Below are 22,118 nucleotides of genomic sequence, written 5' to 3'. Positions count from 1 at the left end.
CCAGCTCTTACTGGCTTGCAAGCTCTTTCATTGTTACTCTCTCCAAATAAGGTTTTTTAAGCCCTAATCAGGGGATAAAATAATGTTCTGTCTTTTAAAAGAATCAAGCATACAATTTTGAAAAAGTTTTGTAAAGAGTTTAACATAGTTTGATTCCTTAGATAAATGTTTTGAATACATTGATTTTAGCTTGCATAAAGAAGCTTAAGGAACATGGAAAATATGATCATACACTATTCATTTGAAAGATTAGATCAAAGTGTGGGGTATATTTGAGAGCTTGTTCCACTATCACCGCTGTGGCAGGGCTGAAATAAACCAGTAATTCTGGATGAATTGACTAATATGACGAAGGAGAGTCCTTGATTCGAAAGCTTTATGAATCATTGTAAATGGAGAAAAATGTGTAGTAAGCCACTCCCACCCAGTCAAATGACGTTTAATCCACCACCACCTGTCACATGATTGTCAAGTCACTCTCACCTGGTAACATGGCTGGCAAGCCACTCCTACCCAGTCACCTGACCATCAAGCCACACTCACAAAATAAGCTACGGCCCCAGTATGGCAGTAAAAATTTTAGCAGCCCATCATTGGAAACGAGCCAGTTTCTGCTGCTTCTGCTATCCTTCTGTGCAGCCAAAAAAAATCACAAAAGACAAGAAGAGGAAATGCCAAGCTCAACCTGTATCCACATGTCACATACTAACCCCATTTTCTCAGTCCACTACTTAAGCAACCCTCCCCTCCTGCTGAAGCTTCAATCTTCATTTTGCCATAAACCACCCTGCTCTTAACTGAGGGCAAAGCTAAAGCAGGAAGAACTGTCCTACCATGAGTGGCCATGAGTGGCTACAGAAGAAGTTGGGCAGCAGCATGACAGGTGCTGTGGCATGGGAGGCCTGGCTGCAATGGTCCTAATGTTACTGTATATGGGGCACATGGGGCAGCTCTAGCCCCATCCTAGCTTGATTATTAAGCTTGTGCCTCACCCCATCTCGTACAACCAGTCAATGGGCAGGGATTAACTAGGGATTATTTTTGGGGTAGGGCTAATTTTAGGCACAGGCATGGGGGAATTGAAATTTTCCCTTCCCCCTAGGCTTATAGAATTTATACATGGTATGCTTGTTTGTATGATTGGTCTCTTAAATTGGGGTTTTTTAGATTATTTTTTAATATTAGATTTGTTACATTGTCTTCTTTATTGTTGTTAGCCGCCCCGAGTCTTCGGAGAGGGGCGGCATACAAATCTAATAAATAAAATAAATAAATAGAATAAAATCAGGCTAGCACTTGTTTTCAGGGTAGGTCATATTTTTTGGGAAGCACGGCAAAGGTATAATACCAAAAGATGTTACATTACATCTCTCCCATATACAGATTCATTTTAAAATTCTTATTAACCTAGATATAACTACTAATGCTATTTAATATTTTTTTGTCATTTAAGTGGGCCAACATATAAACAGTGCACTCTCTAAATATTTTAAAACAGTATTTACATTGTATTATTACAAAATTGCTTGCTGAACCAGGAAACCAAACATGGTTTAGCGTGTTGTATAGCTTTCAACCATGGTGGCTATGTGTGTTGCTCATAATCTGTGAGCAAAGGACAAAATGAATGTTATCTGTCAGGAAAGGTGATGGCTGATATTGTCTGGTGGGGAAACTTGGTTAGGCAGCATGGGAAACAAACTAGACAGTATGAACCTTCCTGACATCCTGTTTCAAATTCTTCAAAGCAATCTTGCAGCAATTATAGATGCATTCTTGGGAACTTCTATTGCCAGAGAAAAGTAGGAAGACATATTTTCTCTGTGACATGTAGTTGCCATTGCATGCCATTACTAGTTATAATGCTTTCATTAAAAAAATACAAATGACAGATGCTTGACAGCGGAATCTTGGCATACAGTCCTCTTCCCATTGGAGTCATCTCTTAATGGCAATAAACAGCAGTATTTACATCAGAGATTGCACTATATTGATGAGGTTTGGAGAGGAGGGGGGATATCTCTGAGGCCAGAACAGCTCATTTCTAAATAACCAGGGTGGAGGGGAGGAAGATACAAAAATAAGAAGAGTACATTTGCATAATGCATTCCCATTCCCAAGAGAAGCTGCCCAGGACTTGGTTTGTTTGTAATGAAGATGGTAAATTGCTTATTGGGCTAGCTGAGTGGAAAATGCCTATGGCTCATCTGATCCCAGATATATCCCTGTGAGGCCCAGCTGTAAATTTTGCAGATTTGATATAAGGGGTCATTGTTGCCTACTAAGGAAAGAAGGAAAGGAATATTGATGATGATGTTCCACATCTGAAACAGCGTGTTCCATTTTGCAGCAGAGGAGGAGTAACGACACGGACACAAGAGGATTTCCCTGGGTCATTTTTATTAATTAAATTTGCATAATTTATTCAAATAAATTAGCATAATTAACTATAACCCTAACAAGGACCCGCAGGGTCAAACAATTGCTTCCAGGGCGGAAAATGATGTCAGAAAAACTTCCAGGGCAACTTATGGGCATAGCTCCATGCTGATCCAGGTGAGGGGCCATGCCCTCACCTGAGTCACTGCCATGCACCTGCATGTGGGAGGTCCCGCCTTCTAACCCCTACAAGGGGAAGGAAATGGGCGGGACCCAAAGACAGGTTCCTCCCAATTGCTCAGGTCGCTTAAACCATGAGTCTTTGGAGAGAACCTGTCAATCATCCCCAAAGATGCCCAACAGAGAACACGCAGTTGCTAAACCACCACCCAGTTTTCCGCCCCTAACCTGCCTACCCAAATGACCAAAGGTAAGCCAATTAGCCTAACAGGGGCGAAGCACCCCCTAACCGCCTATCCATTGCCGCAGTGTGGAATAGGCAAAAAAATGGTTGCAGAAAATGCCGAGACCGCCAAAAATTCCTATTCGGCCCCCCTAAGGGCGACCCTCGTTGGCACACTGAAAGATAGGGAGGGCAGGTGGGTGTTCACTTTCGACGTTGTCCAGGACGAAAAGGAGGCCCTGGAGCCTGCTGAGCCCTTTTATAGGGCTGACAGGCTCCACCCTGGACAATGTCATCGAAGCCACCCAAAATTGGCCGAGATCTTGCGGAATCTCGCGAGATCTCGGCCTTCCAAGATGGCAGCGGTGCCGAGGGCCATGTCTGCCTGGCCCTGCCGCAAAACGGGCCGGGGATGAAGTCACCGGCCAGGTATTATAGGATAGCCTAGACCAATTTTGGCAACTGTAATACCTGTGGATTTCACGCTGGCTGGGAAATTCTGGGAGTTAAATTCCACAGATCTTAAAGTTGCCAAGATTGGGAGTTCCTGGTCTAGAAAGCAAGACCTACTAGGTAGGCACTACCACAACTCATCTCAGAAAAAATAAGCAGGGTTAGAATTAGTTAGCAGTTAAATGGGAAATCACCTGAAAATCCCAGAGTTGTTGACTAATTTAAGAAAAAAAAATTGGGAGGGGAATGGAAGAAATTGGAAAAAGGTAATTATTTCCACTTAAATGGAAGGAAAACAACCTATGTCAATAAGATTTGTTTTAAGCAAAACCTTACTTTAAAAAAAAACCTTGTTTACCTCCTTAAGAGAAAACAGCTCTCATAAATATGAAGACTAAGAAAGAATCAAGGATATGCAAAGTAGGAGAGGCAGTGGATGGGCTCTCTTAATAAAATTGTTGGTTATATTTGAAGTAAATGAATGTACTAGAATAGATATTTGGGGGACTGACACTGAGAGGAAATGGCATGATTGGTCGAACATAAAAATGTGTACCAATTATATGACTGTGTGTTCTGTGCTCATAAAAAGCTATCGATGTATCCTGTCCAATATGAAGAACAGAAATTGAGAAGCTAAGATAATTGCAACATAAGCCAAATACTTGCTGCAGGTAGTGGGGTCAATAAATATTTAAAATATTTACAGTAAACTTTGCAAAATCTATATGGGATTGGGCAGCATAGAAGTCATTAAATTAAATTAAATTAAAAAGTAAGGTACAATAGCTATTTTCTACTATTATTTCTGTCTCATTGTTAAACCATAGCAGGGTTCTTGCTCTGAATCATACAATTGTGTCACTGAGATCAACAGCTCTGTTACAGCTTAACAATGAGCCAGAAAGTTAATGACTTAACAACACATCAGAGGAAATAGAACAGTAGATAAATTTCTACAGCTGAAGTCAACAACAAGCCAAATCCTAAATTGGTTGCACAATGAACATTGCAACACGTGACACTCTATTAGGGGGAACGGCAAATCTACAATGATTAGAAGCACTGGAGATTACATTGCACAAAAGTCCAATTTTGCAGATAGCAGTGATTACTGCAGTTCCTAAATCCCAAAATCCAAGACAGAATATTTATTTCACCACAACCCAGGGAACAGAACAAATGCTCAGGTTTCATGCTGAGAAAGAAACTTAAAATCTTTGCTTAGCTTGTTCGCTGCTTGCCCCATGATCTCATTTTCAAAGTAGAAATAATCTTGACCTACTTGACCAACTTTTCTGGATTCTTCATTTTTTTTAAAGCAACATGTGAAAAACTGAGGGTGTAAAAATGATTGTACTTTAAAATGTTATGTAAAAAATTTATAATCAGGATGGTCACACAAAGCATTTGAAAATGATGTTCTGCCAAGTGTATTCACAGGAACAAAACACTTTCTCCCAAGTATTAAAATCAAACGCATCCTTTTATTTTATTTATTTATTTATTTATTTTGTCCAATACACAATGAGAGTTTTAGTGGATATATTTATATATATATATATATATATATATATATATATATATATATATATATATATATATACACTCATAGTAAAATATATCTAAGAAAGAATAGAAAAGAAGATATAGTAATAGAACTTATCAATGAAAGAATAGAAGAAGAGATATAGGAATAGAAGAAAGGTATAGGAGATATAGGAGAGCAAAAGGACAGGGGACGGAAGGCACTCTAGTGAACTTGTACTCACCCCTTACTGACCTCTTAGGAATCTGGATAGGTCAACCGTAGATAATCTAAGGGTAAAGTGTTGGGGGTTTGGGGATGACACTATGGAGTCCGGTAATAAGTTCCACGCTTCGACAACTCGGTTACTGAAGTCATATTTTTTACAGTCAAGTTTGGAGCGGTTAATATTAAGTTGAAATCTGTTGTGTGCTCTTGTGTTGTTGTGGTTGAAGCTGAAGTAGTCGCCGACAGGCAGGATATGACCTTGTGGGCAATACTTAGATCTTGTTTAAGGCATCTTAGTTATAGGCTTTCTAGGCCCAGGATTGAAAGTCTAGTCTCATAGGGTATTCTATTTCGAGTGGAGGAGTGAAGGACTCTTCTGTTGAAGTATCTTTGGACATTTTCAAGGGTGTTGATGTCTGAGATGCGATATGGGTTCCAAACGGATGCTTATTTGGCTGCTTTGCAAACTGTCTCAAACTGTCACACGGTCTACATCCTCATACACATGGACAGTACTCAACTTGTTAGTAGTCCCAGCAGGAGTGTTTTTATATCCATGCATGTGCCTGCAAAGGATGCAGCTGTTTTAACACTCTGAGGAGAGGCGTTTCACTTGCCTTCTGCAATGGCACTGTCAAATCGCACAACAACCATAACTGAAGCCATACTTTTCTTGCTTCATTTCTTAATTGCCAATCAGGGAGACTTATGCAGTAGTGGGTTGAAATAATTTTGCTACTGCTCCGTGCACATGCATTCATGCGCAGAAGCATCCCTGGCAGGTGGGAAGACCCTCCTGCTGCCAGTGCTACCAGCTCTAAGAATTGGTTTGAAATGGGATCAACCCACCACTGGACTTATGGAATGTAGAATGTTTTCCTCCAATGTGCCAGACATAACAAAGCTTCTGAGAATCAAGATGTGTCCTAACTACAGCAGGAGGGAGTGCTGAGAAGTTCATCACCTGCTTGGTTGGCTAACCTGTGACCTGTGACACAAGGTGGAGGGACAGTATCTATTATTTTAATGAGACCAAAAACGTGGGAATTATTCAGTTGGTGTCACCTTTGACTGTGCCCAATAAACAGGATTTTTGAGGAAGCCAATTCAGGGTCTTGAATTGGTTGGGAGCATTACTCAGAGCCATGATAACCTCACTTTTAAATCTCTGGAGAGCCTTCCCACTGATGACTCATAGAAATATCCTAGTACTTGTTTAGTAACTGCCTCTTTTAGCAACCAGTTACTACAGTGATGATTAAATAAGCTTATAACCAATCCTCTCCTCTACTATCTTCATAGAGTAGAATAGAATAGAATAGAATAGATTTTTTTATTGGCCAAGTGTGATTGGACACACAAGGAATTTGTCTTGGTGCATATGTTCTCAGCGTACATAAAAGAAAAAGATACATTTGTCAAGAATCATGTGGTACAACACTTAATGATTGTCATAGGGGTCAACTAAGCAATGAAGAAACAATATTAATAAAAATCTTAGGATACAAGCAACAAGTTACAGTCATACAGCCCTAAGTGGGAGGAAAATGGTGATAGAATGATAAAAAAAACTAGTAGAAATAGAAGTGCAGATTTAGTAAAAAGTCTGACAGTGTTGAGGGAATTATTTGTTTAGTAGAGTGATGGCATTTGGGAAAAAAACTTTTCTTATGTCTAGTTGTCTTGGTGTGCAGTGCTCTGCAGCGACGTTTTGTGGGTAGGAGTTGAAACAGTTTGTGTCCAGGTCAGTAAATATTTTCCCTGCCCTCTTTTTGACTCCTGCAGTATACAGGTCCTCAATTGAAGGCAGGTTGGCAGCAATTTTTTTTTCTGCAGTTCTGATTATCCTCTGAAGTCTGTGTCGGTCTTGTTGGATTGCAGCACCAAACCAGACAGTTATAGAGGTGTAGATGACAGACTCAATATTTCCTCTGTAGAACTGTATCAGCAGCTCCTTGGGCAGTTTGAGCTTCCTGAGTTGGCGCAGAAAGAACATTCTTTGTTGTGCTTTTTTGATGATGTTTTTGATGTTAGGTGACCATTTTAGGTCTTGAGATATGATAGAACCTAGAAATTTGAAGGTCTCTACTGTTGATACTGTGTTGTCTAGTATTGTGAGAGGTGGAAGAGTGGAAGAGTTTCTCCTAAAGTCTATCACCATTTCTACGGTTTTGAGTGTGTTCAGTTCTAGATTGTTCTGGTCACACCACAAGGATAGTTGTTCAACCTACCATCTGTATGCTGATTCATCATCATCATTCATAGGTCTGTAAAGGCCCAGGAAAGCTGAAGCAAGTTTGTAAGGACACTAGTGGTTGCACTTAGCAACTGCTTTGCTTAATGACCAAGATAAAAAAATAAAATAAATAAAAATTAAATAAAAAAATTAAATGGTTAAATAAGATTCAGGAGGGAAGTGTTTTTAATAGGAAAGTGAACACAAGAACAAGGGGACACAATCTGAAGTTAGTTGGGGGAAAGATCAAAAGCAACATGAGAAAACATTATTTTACTGAAAGAGTAATAGATCCTTGGAACAAACTTCCAGCAGACGTGGTTGGTAAATCCACAGTAACTGAATTTAAACATGCCTGGGATAAACATATATCCATCCTAATATAAAATACAAAAAATAGTATAAGGGCAGACTAGATGGACCATGAGGTCTTTTTCTGCCGTCAGTCTTCTATGTTTCTATGTTTCTGAATCTGAGCAACTGGTACACATATATACAGGTGGTCCTTGAGTTACAAACATTTGTTTAGTGACTGTCTAGAGTCACAACAGCACTGAAAAAAAACTGACTTATGACCATTTTTCAATCTTATGACCATGGCAGCATCCTCATGGTCATATGATCAATGTTCAGAGAAATGGCTCATGTTAATGACAGTTGTAGTGTCCCGAGGTTATGGGCTCACATTTTGCAACCTTCTGACAGGCAAAATCAATGGGGAAGCCAGATTCACTTAACCACCTAAATTAACTAATTAAGTGACTCGCTTAACAATTGTGGCAAGAAAAAATAATAAATAAAATTGGGCAACACTCTCTTAACAACTGGGCTCGATGTGGTCGTAAATTGAGGATTACCTGTATATGCTTCCAACAATTCTTAAGTTTTACTGTCTCAAATAAGAAAATTCCCATGAACTCTTGAATTGTTATTGGACGTTTTCAAAAAGGCCCTACACTCTTTTTTGGAAAAATCTGAACCATCGCTGAGATATACAGTATTTGGAATGCATTTAGATGTATAAAACCATTATGTTCTTGCTAAGATCTACACCTCTGAATAAAAAAAATCATTGGATATATAAAGCTGCTATTTTTCCCCCTCTTCAGATCATTGCAAATCTACATTGCTTATGGTTTTATTTTCCCAGTTTTGCCGCATGTGCCTGGCTAATACTCTGTGAAATAGACTGTGCATCTAGAATCCTTTTTCAGCAAATCACATTAGGCACTTCCTTCAAATGGTAGCATTTTCTTTGGGTTCGGTTGTAGATTTTGATTGCTTAAAAACATAAAGTGTATGCTATGTTTGGTTGAATTTTGAGATGCTGACATATCACAAATAGCAGATAAATCAGTGTATTATAGTTTAGAATACCTGATTCATGGTCAATCCTCTCTCCCCAAATGTATACAGTGGTACCTCATGATACGAACTTAATTGGTTCCAGGAGGAGGTTCGTAAGGTGAAAAGTTCGTAAGACAAAACAATGTTTCCCATAGGAATCAATGTAAAAGCAAATAATGCGTGCAAATCCTTCAGGAAAATCCCAAACATTAGAAGGGAGGCGAACAGAGGGCAGGGAGGAGCAGCTAAAGGGGGCGGGTGGAAGAAGCAAGGCTAGGCTAAAGGGTGAGTGGGAAGGAAGAAAGGCAAGGGGGGTGCCCCTCCCTTTTCTTTCTTCAAAAGACACTCTTTCAGTGCTTCTGCAAGCACGCTGTTCTCTGCAAAGTCTTTCCCCCTCCAAGCCGCCCCTCCCTTTTCTTTCTTCAAAAGACACCCTTTCAGTGCCTGTGCAAGCACGCTGTTCTCCTACTTTTTTAAATGCAAACTCTTTCCCCCTCCAAGCCGCCCCTCCCTTTTCTTTCTTCAAAAAAGGGGAGGAAAAGAATCCCCTTCATCCCAGCAGCGGCGGCTTGGGTTCGTACGGTGAAAATAGTTCAGAAGAAGAGGCAAAAAAATCTTAAACACCGGGTTCGTATCTCAAAAAGTTCGTTAGAAGAGGCATTCGTAAGATGAGATACCACTGTATTTGGTACTGTAAAAGAAGAATGCATTACTTTTTCACTTTTCAAATGCTGTTCTTGCTACTTAGTATTTTTTAAGTCTTGGTGGGGGGGACTGAAAAAAAGCATATTTAACAAACATATATTCTCTAAGAAGTTATAATGTTATTAACCAATCTTGGTTATGAAAAAAAAATAGGACAAGGTCATTGTAGATAATCCATCAGGATATAGAAGATAAATTATCTTATGGATGAAAGTGTATCTAAAAGTGAAATGCACAGTTTCCAGGAAGTTTATGGTACAGTTTGTTTGATAAAATATATGTATCTAGTGCACCATCAGTCTCTCAGCTGCCATTAATAAAATGAAATATGGCCAGTAGGTTTACTGTTAGTGATAGTCAAGTGATAGCACAGATAAGGCTTTCATTTTTACTTTTTAATTATCCTTCTCAGCCTTAGATATGGGGAAAGATCCGGGAAACAATGAAAAAAAGTAACCAGGGAAAAGAGCAGAAAGAAAAGGTTGAAAAACCATCAATCTAATTGTCCAGCTGCAAACGACTTCCCATCCCACAGCCCCAAACCATATTTTAGTGAGATTTTTCAAAGGTTCCTGCAAAAATTGATAAAATGCCTCAAAAGATTTGGCTGCAAATAAAAACCAGTAGAAAAACATCTACCATCATTTGACAACCGGAAGGTTCTCTTTTGGTATTCTAATTCCATTACAAAACATATTAGAAGAGGCTAGTCATAAAATCTTTATGCAAAATGGATTTGCCTTTACAGTTACACCAGAAAGAATAGCAGTTACATGATCATAAGCAGCAGGAACTTTTTCTTAGAGTTTGTCCTGCTTGTTTTAAGGGTTTGGTTTCTTTGCACTGCATTGTTCATGTGGCCAATCTATCAATGTATGACATGAGGAAGGTGTTGGGGGGGGAAAAAAGCTTGTGTCACAGTCTGGGTTGAAAAGCAGGGTCTGGCCACCCACCTCATACGAGTCCTCAGAGAGGGGCGGCATACAAATCTAATAAATTATTATAATTATTAATTATCTCACTTCTGTGCTCAAAGGAGGACTAGAACTTGGTTCTTTCTGATGCTAACCCCAACATCTTAACCATTGCAACATATGAGTTCCCACTATTGTGAGTAGCAATTTCAAAATATACCATAACATGGCTTCTAATCTTTACTTGATATATCTGCTATTTTTTAAAAAAAGAAGAATCTGAAACCTTTAGGACAGTGATGGTGACCCTTTTTCCCCCTGGGTGCCGAAAGAGTGTGGGCATGTGCTGTCATGCATGTGCTAGTGCCCATACCCAGGGGAGGGCAAAAACAGCTTCCCCTGCCCCCCTGCCCGGGGAGGCCCTGTGGAGGCTGGAAATGGCCAGTTTCTCAACTTCTGGTGGGCCCAGTGGGCTTGCGTTTCATGCTCCCCAGGCTCCAAAGGCTTCCCTGGAACCGGGGAAGGGTAAAAATGTTTTCCTTCATCCCCCTAGAGGCTCTTTGGAAGCTAAAACCACCCTTTCAGAGCCTCTGTGTGAACCAAAATTCAGCTGGCCGGCAAACACATGCACATTGGAGCTGAACTAGGGCAACAGCTTGTGTACCAGCAGATATGGCTCCACGTGCCACCTGTAGCACCCGTGCCATAGGTTTGCCATCACTGCTTTAGTATAAAACACTGTATGTATTTCCTTCCGATCTTTATTTTTTAGTAATCAGTAAAGAAAATATGGACTTAGGCTGAGAAATAAAAGGGTCCACAGTTCATCCCTGAAACTCTACTAAATACTGTATATCTCCTATCCTGCCTCCCTCCTAAAGATCCTCCAGTATTAGTTGGTGTTTCTTGTTGGAGAAGAAAGCATGTTGAGTCCTTTATGTTCTCTAAGCTTGGTTATTTACTTGCAGATGTTTCATTGTCCAACTAGATGACATCATCAGTACTAACTCATGTGTGCTGATGACGTTACCTAGTTGGGTAATTAAATGTCTGCAAGCAAACAACCAAGCTCAAAGAGCACCAAGGATCACACAGTTCAACCCTAAGCTATAGATAGTCTCTCCTATTGTAAAAAAGTTTGTTGAACTTAGCTTGAAATATTTCACTATTGTTAAATAGCTGCTGTTGCTCTTTTTATGGTTTAAGTGTGATATATACATCTACCTTTTCGCAAGACATCATTTGATGATAATCTTTGGGGTGCAAACATTAATAAACTGATGAAGAAATAGGACTGACATGTTTTAGAAAGTAGACTTATATGTTTAGTGTGCTTAAGCTTACATTAAGTCATAATCAGATATCATACTGATCATAGTACAAGTCTAATTCAAATAATAGTTTTTAACTCTTCTTTCCTCAGTTGCTCCCTAGAGTAATATGAAATGTGAGAACCAGGCAACTTTTCTCACTAACTTATATTAAAATTGCAAGTTAGCGTAAGCATATGTGAATTCTGGGGGGGGGAGGGAGTATTTACTTAAAATTTCTCTTTTTTACCTATCCATTAAAAAGACCTATTGACCTTCTTTTCTTAATTTACATTCATCCAGCTTACAAAGTCAGGGCATACCTTTGACCTCAAAGAGACCAAAGACAAACAATTGTTAAGCTTCAGGTTCATTTGGGGTTTAACTGGATGTCTTCAAAGGATAATTTTCACATTTGTAAGCAGACAATGGCTGCAACCTGTCTTCCAACTGCCCTTATTTTCCTCTTAACAGACATTTTCTGAATAGGTAAAAGTACTTTTGAATTTTTTTAAACTAAATAGATAACATTTGCAAGCCTTTCTCGGTTTAGGGAGTTCTAATTATTTGCATAGGTTAACACTAATTTAGGCAGAATAGACTAAAGAAAAAGAAGAAATAGATGGATGAAGGGAAGCAGTAGTTCAGAGATTGCAAAAGTACAATTATATTAATGCCCTTCTAGTTTTTACCTTTGCCACTTGGCCATAACATAAATTTGCAGTTGTCGGGTTCTGCTTGATGAACAATGACATAATTTTTATCCAAATACTCCATTCTACTCCATGATGGATTGCTAGAATATAAGCATGGGCATCTACACAGAGGGAAAAATGATGACGTGACATAAATGATGTATTGTATTTTTCGGAGTACAAGACACACCAGAATATAAGACATACCTTAGTTTTAGGGTAGGAAAACGAGGGAAAAGCCTCTGTCTCCCAGCAATTTGCCAAACAGAACAAATGTTATACATGGTTTTCTGTGTATTTCTGTGCATGTGTTCCTGACCCCTAGAAATAGTAATGAATTGGAGAAATGTACATTATGGCAGTATATTAATGCCAGAAAGTTTTCTTAAATGTAATTACACTAACTCCTCCCAATTATTTAAATAGATCTATTCCAAACATGACTAAGTCAGGGTTTAACTCAGCTGCCTTATTTTAATACTAAAACAGGACACTGTTGCATTACATTATACTTGTACAGATGCTGTTAAATGGCTTTCTGGTATTCTCTATTATTTAAAAGAAGAAAAAAATAGCACTGGGCCTCTCCAGATTAAGTATTCATTTTAAAATGCTTCTTCAACTTGTTGTCTGGAATGATAATAAAGCAATCTTTAAAAATAAGTCTAATAATTTGAAAATTCTACAGACATTTATAGTTATTGACTTAACCTCCCAGATTCAGCAACATATTAGCACAAGAAAATAAAATTCTGCCTTTGACTCTCTCTCCCAATTTGCCTACTTGCAGCTAGTTTCAGTTTATCACTTGGCCAAATCAGCTAAGATTCAGGAAGCTGATAATGAGTTTCTTGGCTTAAAAGGCTCTTCCCTGTTTGCTGCAAGGTGGTAAATTGCTGGGAGGCAGAGGGCAAAGGATGGAGGTGGCTGGCTGGCTGGCTGGCTGGGGCTGCATTCGGTCTATAAGACACATCCAAGTTTTCACCCTCTTTTGTGGGGTAAAAAGGTGCATCTTATACTCCAAAAATATGGTAAGTAATGCACTTGGGTCAGATGTCATGATACAATTACTATGTTTTACTCTTTGTGGAATGAAATGATGCACATGTCTTATTTATTTTATTTATTGGATTTGTATGCCGTCCCTCTCCGCAGACTCGGGGCGGCTTCCTTTACATACATTCACAGCTTCTGATGGATGTGCTATCTGGATACGGAACTTGAGAGGACCTTGGTGCTCTCTGAGCTTGGTTGTTTTCTTACTGAAGGCATTAGGTAAAATATTACCTAGTTTGGGTAATGAAATATCTGCAAGAAATCAACCAAGTTCAGAGGGCCTCAACGTCCTCGCAGTTTCATCCTGAGCTACAAATATTCTCTTATTTTGGATACAAACCATTTAATTTCTTACTTACTTACTTACTTACTTACTTACTTACTTACTTACTTACTTACTTACTTACTTACTTACTTACTGGATTTATATGCCACCCCTCTCCGAGAACTTGGGGTAGCTATTATTGTAGCTACGTCCTAATTATTAAGTAGGACTAGAACCACTACAAGACAGTCCAGGAAGTTAGGATAAGAAATAGTTCATCTTCATTTAATGACCAATAAACTCTTTCAGAGTAGAGTCTGGGCAACTGAATGAAGCTAGCAGAGTGTTTTAATGGCTGGATGTCTTTTCTGTCGCCAATGCAGAATTTTGTTCAGCGGACATATTCTCAGTGTGCCCAGAGAAAGAATATATCTGCCACTACCTAGAATCGAAGTGAGAGCTCTACCTCTAGGGCTCCACACCACTCCCAGGATAAGAAATAGTTATTGAAGATAATTAGAATGTGTTCAGTAGTTGCTGTGCTTCAAGGGCTAACTCTATTTCGAAAAGCATAATGGCCTCCTCTTTTGAGCAAGTTGGCCACTTTCATTTGTCCTTTGCTTTTATATAAAGGTCAGATTTGGTTTTTTTTAAATCTTGTTTAATACTGATTTTTAAGAACTAACACTCATACTAAGGACCATAATGAACGCTGAAAGATGTCCAGAGACTGGGAACCAAGAGGTGTTGATGAAAAATAGCGGATGAAATCCCACAGTTTGGATGCATCCGTTCCACTAAAATCAATAGAACTTAAGCAGCCTATCTGTATGCAGAGTTGAAGCCAGTAGATGCATTAGAGATATGAGGGAAACTAAATTGGGGGCCCTTGTGAAGACATCCTAAGAGTGCATCAGTATGCAGTTGATATGAAAAATGACATTTTAGAATGGACTGTAAATTATAATTGACAAGGGATGCTAATTTTAAAATCCACTGTCATAAACATAGAAAACAAAAAGCAATTTTGTGAACGCCAATGTAGATCATGATTTTGCCTATTTCACATTAATTAGGATTAATTTTTTTCTATTCAACTAATAAAGCCACATCAGATCGGGTTTTTTTTAAAAAAATTATATGTCTGTGCTTCTGAAAAATAATTTTTAGGAATAGGCTTGTTCCTTCTGGAAACAATGTATCTTTATGAGGAGAAAATATTAGTGCTCATAATAATATGGCAAGCATTATTCATTAAGGTGTGCTACAACAGTTATTACATTGCAGTTCATATTTAAAAACAACAACAATCCAGATAGGCTAGATCAGGGATGTCAAACTCAGGGGCAGGTTCCTCTTACCTCCTCCTACCAGTGTGCATTACAACATTTCACACATGCACAAAAAGGTACGTATTCACGCATGTGTGTCCTCTTGTGCAATTTTGCTTTAACGTATGTGCAGAGGGATGATTTTACTTCTGTGCATGATCAAAGAGTCGAAAATTGGCCAAAAATTAAGGGGAAAAAAGATGGCAGCGTGCACAGACCGGAAAAGACAGCATCAGAGCTGTCGTGCCAAAACTGCATCATCAGTGGGCTATTACCAGAGCAACGAACTGGAAGCACCAGTAGAAATTCACTTCTGGTCAAACTCACATTGTCACGGCAGCATTGTGTGATGTATCATGACTCCCACTCCTTTGCTAAACCAGGCTTGGGCATGGTTAGTGAAAAATACTCAGAGGAAGGCAACTGGTGAATTAGCAGTTTCTTTATTTTTCTCTCAGCCAGAACAGGCAGGTTAAACAGATCAGTTAGGGTATAGTCACTAATTCTCTCTCAGAGAAAGTGGCGCGTCTTTTTCCCTATTTATAGGCTTCACAAAATAACAAACCTTATTTGACATAGTAACAAATTATCCCGCCAGAACGAACAGCCAATCAGGAGACAACATTCAAATCCTGCCCTTAGCAACTCTCTCTGCATATTTAACAGTTAGCATGTGATGCATGCAGCCTGCAGGCCAGGAATTTGCAGATCTGGGCTAGATAGATAAAAGTTGTTCTTTAAACTGGAGAATCTTTTAGTATATATTCCAGAAATATTTCTTGCAATGATAGAATCTTACAGTGTTGCTGCAGATGTCAATTAATTTCAATGTATTTCACGACTGTTTATTAAACTGTTTAACTTTCTCTGGTTATAATCCTAAACTCATTTGCCTGGGAGCAAGACCCACTGAACTCAAACTGATGACTCAGAAATCTACTGAGGGACATTTGGGAAGAAATTAAAGTTATATCACACATAATTTGTTACTTATATGATCTCTAGAGCATGTTTGATATCCCAAAGGATATTTTCAAATGGATAAATCTTTGCAAAAAACAAAAACACCCTGTCACCACCAGAATTTCTGACAAAAGAAATAATAATATTGATAGCAATAACATTAAGTACAGTTTACATCCTACAAAGATATCTTTAAAACCAACAAACGTGGACATCTGCCCATTCTGGGTCCCTGGGAAAGGCTCGATAGGTGGATAAAATATCAAATACAGTCTGAACATTTGGCTGACTGTGCAATGAACCACCTTGACAAAATTGTCATCAACCAAATGCAAAAGGCAGCTTTATTTGGAACAGCTTACCTCTTGCAATGAGATCTTTGTCACCATCAGACAACAACATATGCCTATCCCAACTCCTAGGGAAGGACCCAATAAACATGCCAAATCCATTCTGAACATCTCGATAATAATGGGATTTACCATAATAATTAAAAGGATTGGTATAGTTTCCCCCTCATCAAAAATGTGAAATTCTGGTAGTATATGACCAAAAACACTGCCACCAAAATATGATATGCTCATAATCAGAACATACAAACACAATCAGTATGCCTTCCATATTTTAATTCTCTCAGGATGAGGCCATAATCTTCTTGGCCCCAATGGTCAGGAGAACACCCAGGTCCTCAAAGCCTTCCCAAAGGCTAATGGGGTCAGAGTGGCCACATTGCAGAGGTGAGATTATTCCATAGGGCAGGCAACATAACAGAGAAGGCATAATAAATCAAAGTCTTCCTGACTTTGTAAAGGACATGCTGCTTTTGTTGTTTTTTACAAGTTTAGATTACAAGGCCAGATGTTGGACTTGATAGGTGTCTGGTTTAATTGTATCAGTTTACATTAATATTCCCAAGAATGGGGGAATGTCTTCCTCCTAAAATGCCTGAATGATGAACGGCGATTCTGACACCCCACAGTGGCAAACTGGTGCTGAATACAGAACTACTACTACTACTACTACTTGTTCTGTTGGGCTCTCTGGTAGACTCCTCCCAACAATTCACAGGTACAAATTTCAGACACACACACGTTTGAAAATTCAAAACAATGTTCTTTATAATGAAAATTCACTTAAACCAAGCCCTCTTTTGGTATAGCAAAGAGCACTCGTCTCCAAACAAACTGGTAATTTATACAAGTCCCTTATCAGTTCTGTGATACTTAGCTTGCAGCTGTGAGGCAATTCAAAGTCCTTCTTCTTTCACACAGTGAAACACACTTTGCTCTGGTTTAGTTTCAAAGCGGGGGGAAATCAGCACACAAAAGGTCAAAGTCAGTAAAGCAGTCACGAAACACAAGGATCAGATAATCCTCCACAATGGCCAAACCCACAGGCTGTTATTTATAGCAGCTTCACTAATTACCACAGCCCCACCCAACCACAGGTGGCCTCATTTTCTTTGATAATAATCTCTCAGTTGTCGTTGCCTATGCATCGCTCTCCGCATGCGTGGCTGTATCATTAACTCTTGTTCTGAATCCAAGGAGGAGCTAGATAATTGATCTCCTTCTGAGCTGTCTGCCACACTCTCCTCCTCCCTGTCACTCATGTCTTCTTGGTCAGAGGAGCCTTCATCAGCAGATTCCACCGGGGGCAAAACAGGCCTGCAGCATGTGGATGTCTCTCCCACATCCACAGTCCTTGGGGCAGGAGCTGAGCAGAGCTAATCACAACACTACTACTACTACTACTACTACTACTACTACTACTACTACTACTACTGGTAGTGGAATAATTTTATATATATATATATATATATATCAACTGCCACAATATGAGATTATCATGTTCTCCAAAGTGCAGTCCCAAAGTGCAATCCCAGTCTTGGGTGGGGGTGGGGGGAATCAGGATCCAAGAATATAAAATCAACGTACTCTGAAAGCAGATTCCATTTTTAATGAGTAGTTTTCCCTCTTGTACTGCTTTTCCTGGAGATTCTTGTTCATCTTTCTGTAGGCAAACAAGGGCAAAGACAACTTGATCATAGTTAGATAGATAGATAGATAGATAGATAGATAGATAGATAGATAGATAGATAGATAGATAGATAGAGAGAGACAGACAGACAGACAGACAGATAGCGAGATAGAGAGATGATACTTGTAGATGATAGATGATAGCAATAGAAATAATAGACATTATATATATTATACTAAGCTTTCATTAGCCCCTACTAATATTATCAAGTGTAAAATCACTATTGAAGAGATGGTTGCTTTTATATATGGCCGATTTTACACTCTGACGATATTATCAGGAGCTAATGATATCTTAATATAATAAAAAAAATAAAGGTCCAGAGATTTTAGATCAATAGTTTCTTCTTCTATAACTACACTTGGAACTCACATTTTTAGGATAATTCAGTGTGTGTGTTCATTTCCTCACTTTACGACACTTTAGGTCTATATTTTTCCATGAAGCATAGATTATCAATGTGTTTTTCCCCTTAGAATGATTTGAGTATATATTATTATAATATATTAGGAATAAGTCTGATTGACATTCATTAAACTAATATGTAGGATGGAATTGTGCATAGTGGATCCAAACCCTCAAAAGTGCTTGGTTTTGTATTAACAGGACAAAAAGAAAAAAGAAAAGGTGGGACAGGTAGAATTTGAGAAACCATCTGTTATTTTCAGGTTGTATTTCCAATTTAGATTTCTCTAAGGAGCCTGCAGTCTAAAATGCCCTTTCTAAAATATGACTTACTTCTGCTGGTAGCTATGCTTATTTCTGAGCAGGTCTGGAGGGTAAGAGTATTTGCAACTGATGCTCTTTCTTGTTTGGGATGCCTGTTTTGGCTCTATTTTAACTGTGCCCATATCAAAGCTAAAATGTGGGCATCACATTCCTTTTTGTACTGCAAATAGATGTCTATTCTTACAGTAAAAATAGATTCTATTGGGGTGCTTTTGTAACACATAAATGGCATGGAAGAAAAGCAATCAAAACAATTGGCATGTCCTGCAACTACTTTATTCCTATTTCTGATTCTGAAATAGAGAAAGATTTGAAGAATCCCCCCCTCCCCCGGTTATTAGTACCTATAGTATTTTACTGACAATTATAAGGCTTTGTAGTTCACAGGGTGCTGCAGCAAACCTACAGAGATAATATCCTACATAAAGAGAACCATTTGTGAATTATTTGAGCAGCTGAAGAAGATCCACTTGGAGGACCATAATCTGAGATGATTTGGGAACCTTTGCTAAAACTTCAATAAAATGGGCCAAATTAGCAGGAGAGAGAGAGGGGGAGAGAGAGCACTGTGGGATAGAGTTGGATATTTTCTCCCCTGTAGCATACATTTGATTTGTTTGTTAGTGAGTATGCTATCCAGTGAAATAGGACAATTTGAGCAAATATATAAGATGCTTCTGAGGGTGTGTCATACACCTGTGTCAAATCATAAAATGCAGACATTTTTATGCTGTTGTTTCAGATTTCATGGAAGGAAAAGACTATATTGCATTTTTCTTGTTTCATTAATTGTCTTGCTTATCCATTACCCAGTACATTTTGAAATTTTTCTTCTGTTTACAGATCATTTATGTGAGGTAGGCGAGTTTCTTTGTCACGATCGTGTGACCTGCGTGTCTCAGAATTGGCTGTGTGATGGAGACCCGGACTGTCCTGATGAATCAGATGAAGCTTCATGTAAGTAAACAGTTTTCCTGGTTTCCTTTTAACTCTTCCAGTTCCAGCTGTAAAAGATGGGCTTACTTTTCTTTTAATATCCTAAGCAGATTCTTAATGATATTACTGATTAAAACCTTGAAGAAATGCATTCGTTTCAGAATGATGAGATGAGTTTTAAAATATATGTATCTCACATTACAATGAACAATATCAACCAATCATTTCTTTTCTGACCTAGAAGAGGCAGCAAAGCAAAAGCAAAGGAAGAAACCAAATAATAATAGCATGCCAGATGTCATTTGCAATAAAAGTAAGGAGAACACAGAGACCTTGAACAAAAACAGAACAGGAGAAAACGAGAGGAGTAGAAAGTAATAGGTGAAAGAAGCAGTGTTTGAAAAATGTCAGGAAAAAGCTTTAATAAAATATACTTAATCATTATCATAATAATGAAAAAAAACCTTGTTTTTTTCTGTGGCTGAGAGCTATTACAGAACAGAACAGAACCCTATAGGTTTCTTCCCAACACTGCTATCTACTGATTAGATTATATTAAATCTTCCTATTTCCTAGTTTCCTCAGCAAAGTACAAAATGAAGAGTTCTATTTCATGTCCCCAAGACAATCATTTTGTGTAATAGCAGCTAGTAATGAAACTGAGAAAGTTTTCAGGTGAAATGTAAGGTAAGAGAAGAAAGGTAGTGCTAAAGACTGGAAAAAATGAAACCTCTTTCATTATGTCACATGAAGGAGAGTTTTGAAAAAAATCATAGACAATGAAGTAAGAATGAATGATGCTGTTTAAGTGACGGTATTTTATAGTGTGATTCCCTCTCCACAAACCCAGTTTGATATTGACTGTTTAAAACCTTCATTTAATTGCATACAAGGTATGTCATGTACCGAGGGACAGCAATTAAAAGAATAATTAATGCCAATTAATTAGCAATTATAGAATAATGGTAATTGCATTTTGTTTTGTAGCAGCTTTAATGTACTTGTTTAATAGGAACTAGATCTTGTCATCTCTAAGTATCTTGTCATAGTTCCAATCTAGCTTGGACTATTTCAATTAATAGTACATACTTGAAATTATTTGGCACTATAATTCAGGACAATAAGTTTTCCTTTAACTGAGAAGAAAAATTTTGGTAAGTTTTGTACGTTCCAGGAGTTTGAAAGGGAAATCTCATGCCTGCCTCAATTTGTCTCTTGCTATTGCTAAAGCCACCCCTGTTGCTCACAGAAGTGGAACCTGTTGTAGCAACATATTAAGTTGCTAAAAAGACAGCTATTTTCCCCTCTATTTATTTCTCTTTCTCTGCACTCTTCAACATTATCCTACATGGTGATATCAATAAATGCAGTGGCATATAAGAGACCATTTCATTCAAGGGCTTCTACAATACTGATGTGATTGCAAAGAAGATGAGCTTTTACAAAGCTATCCTAGCCATAGGAAAAATCATCATTCTCTTTCATCTTACTTCACTTATCCCAGTCATAGCATGCAGGGTGAAGTACTTTTAGAGAAGTTCATGAAATTTACAAATAAATAAATCAATTGCTTTGTCAGTTCTGAAGATCATAAAGCAGTCTTCGTGGAACATCTATTTCAGATTATATCTAAACAGAAAAATTAAAAATCTCCTAAATCCATATCCCTCCTCTCACATAGATGTGCAAAGTAATAGTAATTTGAGTGTTTATTTTCCTTGGATATGTTTTCTGTAATTATATGTACAAAAGACAGCCAACCATAACTGAATCACTCTGGAGCAAGGCTTTTACTGCCACAGACACCAAGCAAAGCACTGTTCTCTCTGTAGAACAGTTTAGTTTATTAGTTTAGTTTAGTTTATTAGATTTGTATGCCGCCCCTCTCCGAAGACTCGGGGCGGATCTTACTAACCAAGAGTAAGAAGGCTAAAGAAGTCTTAAAAAGAACAGAGGAAAGAGCTTCCTCCACTCACTGTTAAAGGATAACAGTGAGTAGAGGAAGGCAACCTGAGCTCAGGAATCCATATGACTCTTAATTTTAGGTGGCCTTCAGTTTATGAACTTGAAACAGCCGAGGGATAAATTTTGATCTCTGGAAATCAATATCTGTGCTTCAGTAGTGGGCCCTAAATGTTTTTGCTACCAGTTAGTGTGTATGCTCGTGCAAAATGCTTCTGTGGGTGGACGGACCATCCTGCTGTCTATCTTGGGTGGGTGGTTAAGCCTCCCACTGCCACCGCTCCCAGTTTGGAGAACTGGACCAAAATCTGCTATGCTTGTAAAGCAAAGAAGGGATTTCAGAAAGAAAGGAGAAGCATGTCTCCCAGATGCATTGGGCTCTGCCAATCCTTGGTTTAGAGTTCTCTATATCATGTGACCCTTTGGGTAAATGTGCCACTTGTTTTCCCCAAAATAAGACATCCCCTGATAATAAGCTCAATCGGGCTTTTGAGTGCATGGCAATAAGGCCAAGCGCTTATTTCAGGATTCAAAAAAATATAAGACAGGGTCTTATTTTAGGGGAAACATGGCAGATATCTAAAAAGGTTACATCATGGCAAGTGGACTAAAGCTTATTAAACTGAGACATTTCATTA

General features: G+C 38.5%; 1 protein-coding gene across 1 annotated transcript in view; it reads left to right on the top strand.

Annotated features, from left to right (window-relative positions):
- Positions 1-22,118, top strand: part of LRP1B (LDL receptor related protein 1B) — a 1,143,506-nt gene that overhangs the window by 290,098 nt on the left and 831,290 nt on the right. The window contains exon 2 of the mRNA XM_070731453.1: positions 19,426-19,539. Within this exon, the coding sequence (XP_070587554.1) occupies positions 19,426-19,539 (114 nt within the window). The remainder of the gene's footprint in view (positions 1-19,425; positions 19,540-22,118) is intronic.

This window comes from Erythrolamprus reginae, chromosome 1 (assembly GCF_031021105.1).
Source record: "Erythrolamprus reginae isolate rEryReg1 chromosome 1, rEryReg1.hap1, whole genome shotgun sequence".
Lineage (NCBI taxonomy): Eukaryota > Metazoa > Chordata > Lepidosauria > Squamata > Dipsadidae > Erythrolamprus > Erythrolamprus reginae.
Note: the sequence above shows the minus strand (reverse complement) of the source record. Positions and strands in the feature narration are given on the sequence as shown.